The sequence below is a fragment of the Ochotona princeps genome, chromosome 15 (genome assembly GCF_030435755.1).
Source record: "Ochotona princeps isolate mOchPri1 chromosome 15, mOchPri1.hap1, whole genome shotgun sequence".
Lineage (NCBI taxonomy): Eukaryota > Metazoa > Chordata > Mammalia > Lagomorpha > Ochotonidae > Ochotona > Ochotona princeps.
Window position 1 is genome coordinate 6,818,600 of NC_080846.1, and position 13,477 is coordinate 6,832,076.

Below are 13,477 nucleotides of genomic sequence, written 5' to 3' on the forward strand. Positions count from 1 at the left end.
GGTTTGTGGACAAGTTCCCCCCCAGAACTGGAAGCAGTGTGGGGAGGGGTTTCCAACTGAAGGACACCACAAAGGCTCCTCACAAAGATCATCCTCACTTCCTCTTTCTGTTCTCTGCTTCTCTCCCAGGCAGACAGCAGAAGACTAGAGCAGAGTGTGAGACCCTCAAGGCGTGGGGCTGCTGTCCCTTCGGGGAGAGGGGCAAAGATGCTGCCCTGAGAGACTGACAATAATCTGAACCCCCCTCCCCACTCCCGGCACCGCCAAGACATCAGGACAAAAAGATCGGGGAAATTCGAGGATCAAATATGCATCAGGGAACTCAGCGTATGCTAACAGCACAAGGCAAGAAGAGTGGGTTAGTACGTGAAGGGCTTCGTTCACTGAGCACAGCGTTCATGAACACCTGTGCACCAGCTGGGCTTCCATGTTTTACTCTTGTGTGTGGTTGATTTTCACTTATGAGAGAAAACCTGGTAGTTTCTCTGATTTATCTTCCCTGGAATAATGATCTTCATTTTATTTTTTAAAGATTGTTTTTATTTGAAAGGCAAAGTTGAGAGGAGAGATGGAATCTTGATCTGCTGCTTCAGCTAACTCCCCAAGGTGACTGCAAGAGCCGGTGTGGAGCCAGTCTGAAACCAAGAGCTTCTTCCAGGTAGAGGCCAAGGACTTGGGCCATCTTTCACTGCTTTCCTAGCCCATTAGCAGGGAGCTGCATCTGAGGTGCAGGAGCCAGGACTCAGACCAGCACCCATATGGGATGCTGCGACAAGCAGAGGCTTAGCCTACTATGCCATGGTACAGCCCCCATGATCCTCACTTGCTTTTCTTTCTTTCTTTTTTTAAATTGGAAAGTCATATTTATGGAGAAGATGAGAGACAGAGAAAGATCTTCCATCTTCTGGTTCACTCCCCAAATGGCCACAACGGCTGGAGCTGGGCTGATCTGAAGCTGGGAACCATGAACTTGTTCCAGGTCTCCCGCACATGTGCAGGATCCCAAGGCTTTGGGCCACCTTCTATTGCGTTCCCAAGCCACAGGCAGGGAGCTGGATGGGAGTAGAGCAGCCAGGACACGAAGCAGCAGCCAAATGGGATCCTGGTACTTACAGATGGGATTAACCAACTAAGCCATTTGCAGGGCCTCAGAAGCAGGCCAGGAGGTAGCGTTTGGCCTGCATTCCATGTGGAGGGTGGGTTCAACGCCCAGCTCTAGTTTCTTGCTGCAGCCACATGTGAAGACAGACCCGGAAGCAGCAATGATGGCTGCAGCAGTGGGAACCCTGCCCACTGTACGGGACACGGCCTGGGTTGTGATCGCGCTCCTACCTTCAGCCTGGCCCAGGCCCTTCCCATTGCTGGCATTTGGGGACATGAACCAGCAGATGGGAACTTGCTCTCTATGTCACTTTCCTAAGTGAATTAAAAATAAATAAATAAAAGAACTAGGCCATGTAGTTCTGATACAACAAAACCTTCACACAGTGCTGAAATTCAGCTTCAGTTCCCTGCACGTGTAGTAGATGAGCTTTATTGGTGCAGCAGGAAACATAAATCCAGGGCAAATACAAGTACTTGTGTTGCAGAAAGTGATTTCATTGGCTCTTAACAGAAACTCTGGGCTGCCAGAAATAACGGGTCAGTCAGAATGAGATCGGCTCTGAGGGAAACTGGGCCACGTGTCGTGGGGGATGGAGGGCAGGTTGTGGCCACCGGAGAAATGGGCATGTCCCGGAGGCTGGGAGCAGGTGGGGATCACCCTGGTGGGAGTTTTAATGGCTTCACTGAGTCCATGACAAAGATAAATTGCTGCTTACTGACTCGGGGCCTATGTACCAGGACTGTCACACTGGTCCTCTGAAGCAGCCGGGTGTCCCCATTTAGAGAAAAAAATTAATGGGACAACATGACAATCCAATTGGCTAATCCTCTGTCTGCAAACACCAACATCCCATATGGCTACCATTTCATGTCCCAGCTGCTCCACTTCTCCTCCAGCTCCCTGCTTGTGACCTGGGAAAGCAGTCGAGGACGGCCCAAACTCTTGGGACCCTGCACCCGCATGGGAGACCTGGAAGAAGTTCTTGGCTTTGGATCAGCTCAGCTCCAGCCATTGTGGCCACTTGGGGAGTGAATCAGCAGATGGGAGATCTTTCTCTCTGACTGTCCGTTTCTCTGTAAATCTGACTTTCCAATAAAAATAAATATTTTTAATAAGGACACACTGTTTGTCAATGTCAAAAGCCTTTGGTGGGCTACCGATCCTGCCCGTACTGCAAGTGCTGTGGCCTGGCCCAGGGAGTCCTGGTGTTCTGGCCTCTAGGTGCCTGGCTTGGTCTTGAACATGCTGATGGGTACAGCAGCCTGGCCCAGGGAGGGCCGTGGCTGAAGCTACACCCACATCAAAAACCCTCAGTGACCTCCCCACCCAGCCCATGGACCCCCACAAACGGGCAGCAGTGGTCTACTCACCCCCATCCTTGCAGATTTAATGTTAGAGAATAGGGAACTATCCTGACCCAGTCATATTGTTAATAATAGAGTTGGCATGAATCAGGCCTAGAATACCAGCCAGCTAGGTACAAGACAACCCAAGCACCTGCCTACAGCTGGGGTTGTGTTCCCATTTTACAGAAAAGGAATCTGAGGCCCAGGGAAGTTGAAGGAAATTTTAGTGGAGGTGGTGGGTGGGGAGCTGGAATTGAGTTCTACTTGATTTCCAAAATGGTAATGGGTCTGTTTTGCTGGGAACTGAGGTTTGGTATGCAGGCTCCTGAGTACTCTCCGATTTTCCCTGGCCTGCTTGGGGGTGGTGGCCCAGAATGTACAGCTCCAACTGGAAGAGTCCTTACCTGTGTTCAGCCAGGGCACCTGCCTGCTCTGACTTCCCCTGGGACTGCAGATGCCAGATGAGCTTGTCAAGGGTGACGTGGTGTCCGTGGTGAAGACCATCTCTGTAGTCCAGCAGGACCCTGGTCCTGAGTCTCCCTCCATCTCAGCTTCTCCCAGCTCTGAATGCTCAAGTGTTCCAGCTGCTGTCACACTGACTGGTGACTAGGTTGTGTGCTATGCCAGGGAAGAAGGAGCTGAGAACAGAAGACTCTTGGCAACTCCCTTCACTCCGTTGTTTCCATGAAATAGAAGGGTCTCAGCAATGGGGGTGTGGTCATGAGACCCAAGATTTCACCAATGGGAAGGCAGTATGCAAATGTTGCCTCTCTAGCTGGCTGTGACAGTACTGTTGGTTTGAGACCAGTTTGTTTGAGACGATAGCAGAGGTTATACTGGAAGGCAAGTGATTCCTGAGCCACCCACCTTGTGCCACGTCCTGTACTAGGAGAGGGAGACAGAGGTGACTAAAGGGTCAACCATCTTCTAGAGTTTACATTCCAGTAAAACAAGAAACTTATATGAGCAATACAATTTTAAGTCGGGATGGTGCTGTGAAGACAGGCTGGTGCTGGAAGCTGATGGCGCCACCTGGGATTAAGTGCTGGGGGTGGAGAGTGTTGGTACTGGGAACACCCTGGGAATACCCACATCCCATAGGAGTCCCTGCTCCACTTTGGGTCCAGCTCCCTGGGCGGCAGCAGATGATGCCTCAAGTACCTGGGGCCCTGCCGCCCATGTGGGAGCTCCAGGCAGGTGGAGCCAGGCTCCCGGCTTCAGCCTGGCCCAACCCCGGCTGTTGCAAGCATTTTGGTGAGTGGGCCAGTGAAGGAGGATCTCTCTCTCTGGCTCTCTTTATCTTTCAAATAAAATGAAAGTAATAAAGATTACAAACTTAAGCGAAGTGGTAATTCTGCAGGTGCCCTCGGAGAGATGAGAGACAGGAGGTGCCTGGGACAGAGCACTCGGGAACTGGGGGCTGGGTGTGTGTGGAATCGGGAAGCCTCGGGAAGGCGTGGAGTGGAGCGGCGCTGTGCACTCCAGAAGTCACTTCACTGCATGGTGTAGCACACAGGAGGCAATAACACATTCTTAGTATTAAAAGCTCCACTCGAGGCGAAGGGAGCTGTGCTGTGGGTAAACCACTGCCCCCTCATCCCATATGGGCCCTGGTTCGCGTCCCGGCTGCTCCACTTTCCTTTTTTCGTTCTTTTTTCTTTTTTTGAAGATGTATTTATTTTTATTGGAAAGTTAGATATACATAGAGGAAGAAAGACAGAGAGGAAGATCTTCCATGTGCTGATTCACTCTCCAAGTGGCCGCAACGGCTGGAGCTGAGCTGATTTGGAGGTAGGAGCCTTCTCCGGGACTCCCATCCTCCAGACTCCTGGCTTCTGCCTAGTCCACATTTGGCCATTGCAGCCATTTGGGGAGTGAACGAGAGAATAGAAGAATTCTCTCTCTCTCTCTAACTCTTTCAAGTAAAAATAAATTTTATCTTATTTATTTATTCAGAATAAAACCAAGGGCCTGCTGTTTTGAGTTCTTGCTGTGCATGTGCCGGGGTCTGCTATGGGTGCTGCCTTGTGTCCTCGCTGCTCCACTTCCCTTCCAGCTCCCTGTTTGTGGCTCGGGAAGGCAGTGGAGGATGGCCCAAAGCCTTGGGACCCTGTGCTCACATCGCTGACCCTGGCTTCTGGCTTCGGATCAGCTCGGTTCCAGCCGTTTCAGCTACTTGGGGAGTGAACCAGTGGATGGAAGATCTTTCTGTCTCACTTCTCTGTAGATCTGACTTTCCAGTAAAAAATGAATTTAATGGCCCAACATGGTAGCCTAGCGGCTAACATCCTCTCCTTGCATGCGCTGGGATTCCATGTGGGTGTCAGTTCTGATCCTGGTGGTCCCGCTTCCCATCCAGCTCCCTGCTTGTGGCTTGGGAAAGTAGTTGATGATGGCCCAAAGCTTTGGGAACCTGCGCCCGCATGGGAGACCTGGAAGAAGCTCCTGGCTTCAGATCAACTCAGCTCTGACCATTGTGGCCACTCAGGGAGTGAATCAACAAATGGAAGATCTTCCTCTCTGTCTCTTTTCCTCTCTGCATATATGACTTTCCAATATAAATAAATAAGTAAGTAAGTAAGTAAGTAAATAAATAAATCTTTAAAAATGGGACCAAAAGAATAAAACCAAGGCACGGGGCACTGTGTGCTGTATAGTCTTAGCTGTATGGAGCATGGAACAGCCTGGGAGGTAGTGTGGGAAGGGGATGATTATGGGGAGTGGGATGAGGGGGGTCCTGTTCCTCTCTGTAAGACCTTTGAGGCTGTGCAAAGCATATTTGAATCACATGTGTGTCTTCCTTTGTCATTTTTAGAGGTAGATGTGTAACAATTTTCCAGCAGTTCCCTAACTCAGGTTGTTCTCTTAGTGGCCAGCAGGGGGATCCTCTCTCCACTCCCCAAATTACCCCAGAAACCACCTGAATCAGGGCTAGGGACCCTTGGGACCAGAGTGGGGAGCTTGACCTCAAAATCTGGGGACCTTAAAAAAGAAAAGCAATGCAAAGAAGGCACTATTTTGAGTTCTAGAGAAACCATAATTTTTTTTTTTAACAATTTACTTACTCATTTATTTGAAAGGCAGAGAGAGAGAGAACTCCCCAACTCGCCGCAATAGCCAGGGCTCCATCCAGTTTTCTTACGTATCACACTTGGGCCATCCTCTGCTGCTTTCTTAGGTGCATTAGCGGGGAGCCGGATGGGAAGTGGAGCAGCCGGGACTTGAACCTGCGCTCATGCTGTACTACCATGTCAGCCCCCCAGCAGCATCTTTCTTCTCAGCCTGCAAGTTTCAATCTGTGCTCCCATCATGGTGGGAAGGAAGTGGGCTCTGTCTAGTGTGCAACTGTTTGCAGCTTGGCTCCTGGGAACACTCCCAGCCCCCCGGACGACGTGGGGTAGGGGTTGGGGGGCGGATATCCTCTCTGGTGAAACACTGGTCCATTCCTGGGGCAGGTGACACTGCTGCTTGGGAAGCCCCAAGCCTATATGGGCACATGTTCGAGTCCTCACCATTCCGTTTCCGAGTCCGTCTCCTGCTAATGCACCTGGGAGGCAGCAGGCGTGGAATGCTGTTTCCCTGTCACTCATGGGAGAAGACCCTGGTGGGGTTCCTGGCTCCTGGCTTCAGCCTTGGCTGTGGCAGGCCTTTCGGGAGTGAATCAGAGGATGAAATACAGTTCTCAGTCTCTCTTCATTCTCACACTTTCTACTAGAGGGGAAAAAGATTTTCTTTCTTAATAGCTTTTATAAAAAGTTTACTTTTATTCAAAAGGCAAATTTACAATGAGAAGGAGAAATAAAGAGAGGGATTTCCTATCTACTGATTCACTCCTCAAGATGGCTGCACTGATCAGAGCTGAGCCAATTTGAAGCTGGGAGCCAGGAGCTTCTTTTGGGTCTCCTATGTGGGTACGAAGGACTGGAGCCCTCCTCTGCTGCATTCCCAGTCCATAAGCAGGGAGCTGGATGGGAAGTGGAGCAGTCAGGACATAAAATGATTCCTATATGGTATCCTAGCACGTGCAAGGTGGAGGATTAGCCTGTTAAACTATATGCTGCCCCTAGGAAAAAAAATTTTCTTAAAGATTTATTTTTATTGGAAAGGCAGATATACAGAGATGAGGAGAGACAGAGAGAAAGATGTTCCATCCAATGGTTCACTCCCCAAGTGGCCACAACGGCTGGAGTTGAGCCAATCCGAAGCCAGGAGCCAGGAGCTCTTCCAGTCTCCCACAAGGGTGCAGGGTCCCAAGGTTTTGGGCCGTCCTTGAAAGCCTTCCCAGGTCACAAGCAGAGAGCTGGATGGTAAGTGGAGCAGCCAGGATTAGAACCGGCACCGTATGGGATCCCGGTGCGTGCAAGGCGAGGACTTTAACCACTACACTATCTCGCTGGGCCCGAAAAAAATTTTTTTAATAAAGAAATTAATTTTATAAAACAAAAGTTCCTGTAGAGGAAGGTGGACAGTTATTATTACATCTATAACATGCCACATTTACAATACGGATTAAAATTCAAAAAATCATTCTCACACCCAGCCCAGGAAGAGGGTACTTTCAGGTCTCTTTTATAAGGAAACTTGTAACTTACTAGGAGGTTGACCACGACCTGCTGTGGCCATTCAGCTTGCAGGTGGCAGGGTCAGGCTCCACAGTCACCCACATGCTCTAGGAGGAGGTGTGAGAGAGGGAGGTGGGTGGGAGCTCCCGGAAGCCAGGGTCAAGGTCGCCCAGCCACCGGCCACCATGGCTCTGCCCTGGTGATGCTTCGGGCCCAAGGCACGGAAATATTTCCATTCTTCTAAAATCAGGAGGGAAAGAATAAACCTTTAGGAGGAGAGAGATGTTTTTCACACAGCTGTTATAAGTCACAATTACTCATGTGCACAGTTTTACGGTATGGGCTGTGAACTTGGCAGCTTGGGAAGCGTGTGAACTATGGAATGAAAAGTCGCTTAGGTTGGTGCACAAAAGAGGTCTTCAGGAAGCTCATGGCAAAGACATATTTAAGAAAGAAAAAAAAAAAAGATACCGGGATGCTAAGCTTTTCTCGCACCGACATAAACTTAGCTGTAATTCCATTTCCAGATCTTTGGCAAAGGTGGCAGGAGCTGACCAAGGCACAGAAAGCCCTGTGTGGCCCCCGCAGGTGGGACAAGTGGACCCCACCTACCTAACAGGTGAGACTCCAGGCTCCTGAGCAATTAATGGGCAATTAATGGCGATTAAGTAGCGGGCGAAGTGCCAGCCTTTATCTGCTTTGATCCGGCAACGCCTGTGTTCCATATCTGTGGGAGGAGCTGGGCTCATGGAGCCTGATAAGGGAGTCCTGGTCACACAGCAGAATGTGGTAGATTCAAGCCTAGGAATTCCACCTTGGAAACCACCCCGTTTCCTGGGCTCTTTGGGCTCTCTGAAGCCCTCCACTGCGAAGGGGAAGTCTGAGGAACTGCTTTCTAATTATCACCTGGACCCTGGACAGGGCCTCTTGACCGTTCAGCTGAGTTGGTGCATTCTCATCCAGCAGGTTTGGATAAAGTCAGGTGCACTAGGCGAGACCCTCCCTGGCTCTTAGAGGGGTACCCCCCTCCAGCAAGTTCATCACAGCTGCCCTGTGGCATGGTCTCTGGCCTCTCTGAGTCCCGCACAGGTCAAGGAACATGGCTCTCTAAGGGCCGTCTCGGGGTCTGGGGCATCTGCCTTTCGAGTAAAAATCAACCAATCCATCTTAAAAAAAATACACCAAGAAACAAGTTCAGGGATTTTTGTAATGATCCCTTTATAGTTTGTAAAGAAAAATTATTTGAGAGTGAGAGACAGAAAAGGGGAGGGGTGGGCAGCTCCCATCTATTGATTCACTCCGGAAATACTCGGCGGTGGTTGGGAGCAGGCAACTTCACCCAGGTATCCCACATGGGTGGCTGGGACCCAAATACTTGAACCCTCACCTGCTGCCTCCCAGGCTGTGCGTTAACAGGAAGCTAGAACCGGGAGCGGAGCCAGGCCTTCTGACATGGCATGCAGGAAGCGTGCTCATGACGAAGCCAAATGCTCTCTGGCTTTTTGTTTTTAAAATCGCGCAGGGAGGTCAAACAATCAGGTACACAAGTACCCAAATGCCGCGTGGGGCCACGTATCCTTTTAATGTTCTGTTGGGACACGTGAACGCTGCAGCTCTTGTTTTCCTGGGCTTGCTCTACAGCCTTCTAACGCGTGCAGCCGGCTCCCACCATCAGAAAAAGTGTGATCGGTGATCATAAGAACACACTTTAAAACACTTTATCTCCCTGGGCTCTGCCAGGGCGCTGATAGAAAGGCCCAGAAGGGATCGATTTCCTTGTGGATAAAATGAGGAAATCGTTGCTGCTAGGGATGCTGGGGCTTGGAGGTTGTGTCCTGTGTTTGAGCAATGGGCAGGAAGCCACCTGCTGGCTCCTGGCACCAGAAGGTACGGGCAGGGCTGGCTGCCCAAGGGCCCTACCCAACCAGGCCACTGCCAGCTTGGGTGGAAAATGTTCAGGTTCATCAAACGTGGAGCCAGAGTAATTTTCCTTCTGGGCATCCATGCTCCGTGAGCCGTCAGGAGGCGGGTAACTCTGTGGGTGCCGAGATTCAAGGCAGCAATGTTTTTAATAGCAAATCTTGAGAATGAACATGACTGTTCGGTGGAGGAAACTGGTTCTACACGTTCACTGAGAGATAGAGTGTTTCCCAGCCACTGAAGTGCATTTCTGAAAATAGATGTGTGGGTTTTGTTGCTTCCTGATTGAAACAGGACTTGGGATGGTCCAGAGGGATGTCCAGGACAGAGATCCCCCACCCCAAAAAACACCTGCAGAGGAAGTGAGCCACACACCTAGGCGGCAGAGCTGTGAGTGGCCAGTCCTGTTCCCCTCGAACTTCTCTAATTGGCTGCAGGAGCACGTCAGTCACGCAAGCAATAGACACCAAGAGCTAGCCCATTCCCATTCCTCCCACTCCCTTCTAGAAACTTCTAGATGTTTCCTTTGACTCCACCATGCATGGCTTCTAAAACCTACTGGTACCATCACAGAACAGTGGGGTGGGGGGCAGTAAAAGGACCCTCAGAGTGAATCACGGAATGCTGAGAGATTTCTTTAAAATGAGGCTCTCTTTGTGGGAGTTGGAGACCACTGAGCTCAGGGAGGCTGGGGGCCTGCTGAGCCCATGGGGCTGTGGTCTGTTCAAGGACAGACCTCACCTAGGTCCCAGGGGAGGCTGGGCTGCAGGGAGACAGGGAGAACGTTGTGGGCTGGGGTGGGGGGCAGTGAGGCAAGGAGCAGAGGGGTCCTCAGCCGGCTCTTCTGCTGGCACAGGCAGCTGACTGCTGGGAGGGGCCAAAGTCCTCATTTACGGTCTAGGAGAGTTAATGTGTAATATCCTGAGATATAAACGTGGCCAGAGACGCGCGGCCCGGAGCACAGGAGCGAGCTGTCTGTCGCCAGGAGCTGCCACCAGGAGCCATCGTTGTCACGGGAGCCGTCACCATGTCGGTGAGGACACCAGCGCCCCCTGCCCACTGCCCTTCTGTGGCTTTGCCTGACTTGAGGGCTATGTACTTTGGGGGAGGGCAGCTTGTTGCCCCGATCTTGCCTCAGTTTCCCCATCTGCATAGCTGGGGACTTGGTTCTTCACTCTCTCTGCCAGCATTCTCCTGCGGGAGCCTGAGCCTGCCTCCTCCCCTCTCTGTCTTTACCTTTCTTAATCATGATAATAATAAGCTGCTAATATCCATAGCTCTTGATAACGCTGAATGGACTTAAGCCCAGAATTCAGTGACCCGAAAGCACACCCTGGGAACTACAGGGACTAAGCAGCAGTCAGGGAGCCGCTCCCCCGGCTTCTGGGAGTTCCTCTCTGGCTGTGTCCTCCTGGGCTTGCCTACCTGAGCCCCATCCTGCCCCACGCCCGTGGGGCAGAAGCACAAAGCATCCTCCGTGGGCTAGCAGGTGCTTCATTCCCATAAGCCCTCGCAGCCACGTGGAGCTGAACAGTCAAAGCTCGCTCTCCCGTGTTTCTGGAGTTGAGTGGTCAGAGTGAGGGCCAGTTTGCTCTCGGGGTCTCCTGGGATGGGAAGGGGCCTTCCTTGTCCCTTTCAGCTTGTTGTGATTAACTGGGTCCTTCTTGGCGTCTCTAAACTTCTGGGACTAGCTGCATCTCTTCGGGCTCCATGCAGCCACACTGGATTTGGAGGTCCCCTGCCCAAAACCAGGCCTTTAACCTGATTGTGTTTGTAAAGGTGTTCATGCTGAGTGGGAGCCGGGCGTGGCCATGGCTGGGGGACCCTGCATGGAAGGCTTCACCCCTGCTCCCAGTGAGGGCTGTGTGGCCCTGGGAACCCTCCTGTGTTTCATCCTACCCTATCTCTTTTTCTCTCCTTCTCTCAGAGAATCCAGACTCCTTCTATTACAGAGTGGCCCCCGGTCACTCTCAGCCAGTTAGGGGTAGAGCCAGGAATGGGCCCTGGCCCCTTGACTCCTCCTTCACCCTGGTCCCAGCTCTGCCTCCCTCTGGGTCCACACCCTCCCACATCCGGCTCAGTCCAGGTTCATGCCCAGCACTGCCCGCCTCTTGTCCCTGTCCCTGGGGTTTGAGTGCTTCTGTGGCAGCCAAGAGTGTGCACAGGAGTCAGTGCTTCCCCCCGTCCCCCGTCCCCATCTTGGGGGAGGACAGGGGACCTAGAGGAACCTGATGTCTGCCATGAAGTCTGAGTGTGTGTGAAGCACGCATGTGTGGAGGGCTGGGGGGACACATCCACATCCCTCAGGGGCACCCCGACGGTCTTCCCTGGGTCACAGCCCGGGTGACAGCCTGGAGGAGGATGCCCGTCGTCCCTGTGTCTGGCTCCCAGGCATGCGTCCAGCCAGTACCATGGATAACAACTTGTGAGCCCACTCTGAACCTTTGGGGCTGGTCGTGTCCTGCTCAGCCCAGTCTCTTGCCCTCCAGCCTGGGCACTTTCTGAGTCTTGGGTGATGAGCTTGGAAAACCCAGCCTGGAGACCAGCCCCATTCATCACAGAGTGGGTGAAGGACGTCTCCGCCAGATGGAAGCCTGGTGCTGGTGGGGAAACTGAGGCACAGATGGTCATGAGTGCTTGTCGTGACAGGGCCTGTGGGAGGCCCTCGCTGTTCTCAACCCAGGGCCTGCAGGGGACCGGATGGAGCGGGAAGTGGGGAGGGCGCCGGTCTGCTCCTGTCCTAGCAGTCATGGGCTGGGTGCTGTGGCGAGCTCCAGCAGCCTGCCTCTGTGTCACCGCAGACGAAGTTTGAGATGACGAACCTGGACTTGAAGGAGGGCGCCTCCTTGAAGCTCAAGGGCAAGATCCATGAAAGCAGCGATGGGTGAGCAGGCTGGAGCTGGCGGGGAGGTGGGGTCAGGTGCTGGCCCAGGAGTCTTTTTCCTTTTTTAACATCCTGCACCCCTCCCACATATCCCTGCTGCCTCATGATAGGACCCACCTTGCCCCAACCTCCACTGTCATGGAGCTGACACCACCTGCTCTGCTTCTTGGCTCCAGCAGCCACCCCTGGGAGAACCTGTCAGGCCTTGGGAACCTGTATCCTAATGGACTGTGGCGAGCGCTAAGCCCTGGGCAGCCACCAGGTGGCACCAGGCGACCTCACTTATGTTCTGTTGGCCAGAGCCACCGGGGTCCTGCTGGGCAAAGCAATCTCAGGGTTGCCACTGTGGGAGTGGGTGGTGGGTGGGAACAAGTTTCACTTCCCTTTCTGCTGGGGAGGAGGCAGGCCACCCCAGGTCATGGGGTGGTAGCCAAGAGAAGAGCAACTTCTATGGGTCTTCAAGTTTATGGAAATGCCAGATTCCCTGGTCCGAGATGCCCTCAGAGGCCGACCCCAGGAGCAGAATCTGCGGGCCCCTGCAACACGGGCACTGACTCCCATGCATGGATGGCCACAGGCCACAGGCTTTCTGCTACCCCAGGAGAGCCAGTTTGTCCAAGAGATGAACATCCCCATTTGTGGATGTTTACTTGGTGGCCACGCCCTTGGCCTAAGACACATGCACACAGCCTTCGTTGGCTATTCTCACCAGCCTGTGCCCGTCCAAGAGCCTCTGCCCATGCTCTCCTATCTACTGAGCCTGGCTGCTAGGAATCACACATGCCCCTTGTGCCCCCTTCCCCTGCAGCTTCATAATTAACTTGGGCCAGGAGGCTGACACGCTGTGCATGCATTTCAACCCGCGCTTCAAGGAGTCCACCATCGTATGCAACTCCAAGGACGGTGGCAAATGGGGAAAAGAGCAACGAGAAAGTCACCTGGGCTTCGGCCCTGGCTCGGAGGTCAAGGTGAGGTCCGAGGGAAAAAAGCCCAGCCTGGACACTGGCTCCACCCCTTCCCAGGACCCCTGCAGCCTCCCTGACCGCCCCCCTCCATCTCCCTCTGTAGTTCACAGTGACCTTTGAGGGCGACAAGTTCAAGGTGAAGCTGCCAGATGGGCACGAGGTGATGTTTCCCAACAGGCTGGGCCACAGCCAGCTGAACTACCTGGCCGTGCATGGTGGGCTCCGTGTCTCTTCCATCAAATTTGAATAAAAAATGCCCTCTGTTCCCCAGGCTGGGTTCAGCCAAACCTGAACCTTCCAGGTCACTGCAGAGTCTGCACCCCCTGCACCCCCATCCTCAAAGCCACAAACAAATAAAGGAGCTCACTTGTACCCAGGAACCCTGGGAGAGTGTTGTGGGTCTCAGTGCTCCCAGATATGGAAGACATTCAGGCCCAAGGCATGGGGCTGTGCCCTGGGTCATGCCTCCCTGGCCTCTAGGACCAGGGCAGTGAATGCCAAGGCCCGTGGGATGCTGGCGCACTGGCTCCAGGCACCTGGTCCCTGGGCTGCTCACGGAACTACAGATAAGGGCTCCCACCTGGCCCTCTTATCTTGGGCATTCCAGCCAGGTTACTCATTACCTCTGCTTGCCTCTGCCTAGGGCCTCCCGCCCTGCTGCCCTCCTCTGGCTAGGGGCCTGGAGGGAGGGTTGG

The 13,477-nt window shown here is 53.0% G+C and overlaps 1 protein-coding gene across 2 annotated transcripts; it reads left to right on the forward strand.

The window, feature by feature from the left end:
* The first annotated feature begins 352 nt into the window (after positions 1–352).
* LGALS2 (galectin 2) lies at positions 353–13,153 on the forward strand. Of its 2 annotated transcripts, XM_058673525.1 has the most exons (6): positions 353–658; positions 7,541–7,632; positions 9,919–9,966; positions 11,735–11,817; positions 12,626–12,785; positions 12,886–13,153. In XM_058673525.1, the coding sequence occupies exons 3-6, from the start codon at positions 9,961–9,963 to the stop codon at positions 13,030–13,032; spliced, it is 396 nt and encodes a 131-aa protein (XP_058529508.1). In that variant the 5' UTR covers positions 353–658; positions 7,541–7,632; positions 9,919–9,960; the 3' UTR covers positions 13,033–13,153. The 2 variants fall into 2 exon arrangements, with proteins under 2 accessions (XP_058529508.1, XP_004589819.1); XM_004589762.3 differs by lacking the exon at positions 353–658 and having other exon boundaries at positions 7,530–7,632.
* The last annotated feature ends 324 nt before the right edge of the window (positions 13,154–13,477 follow it).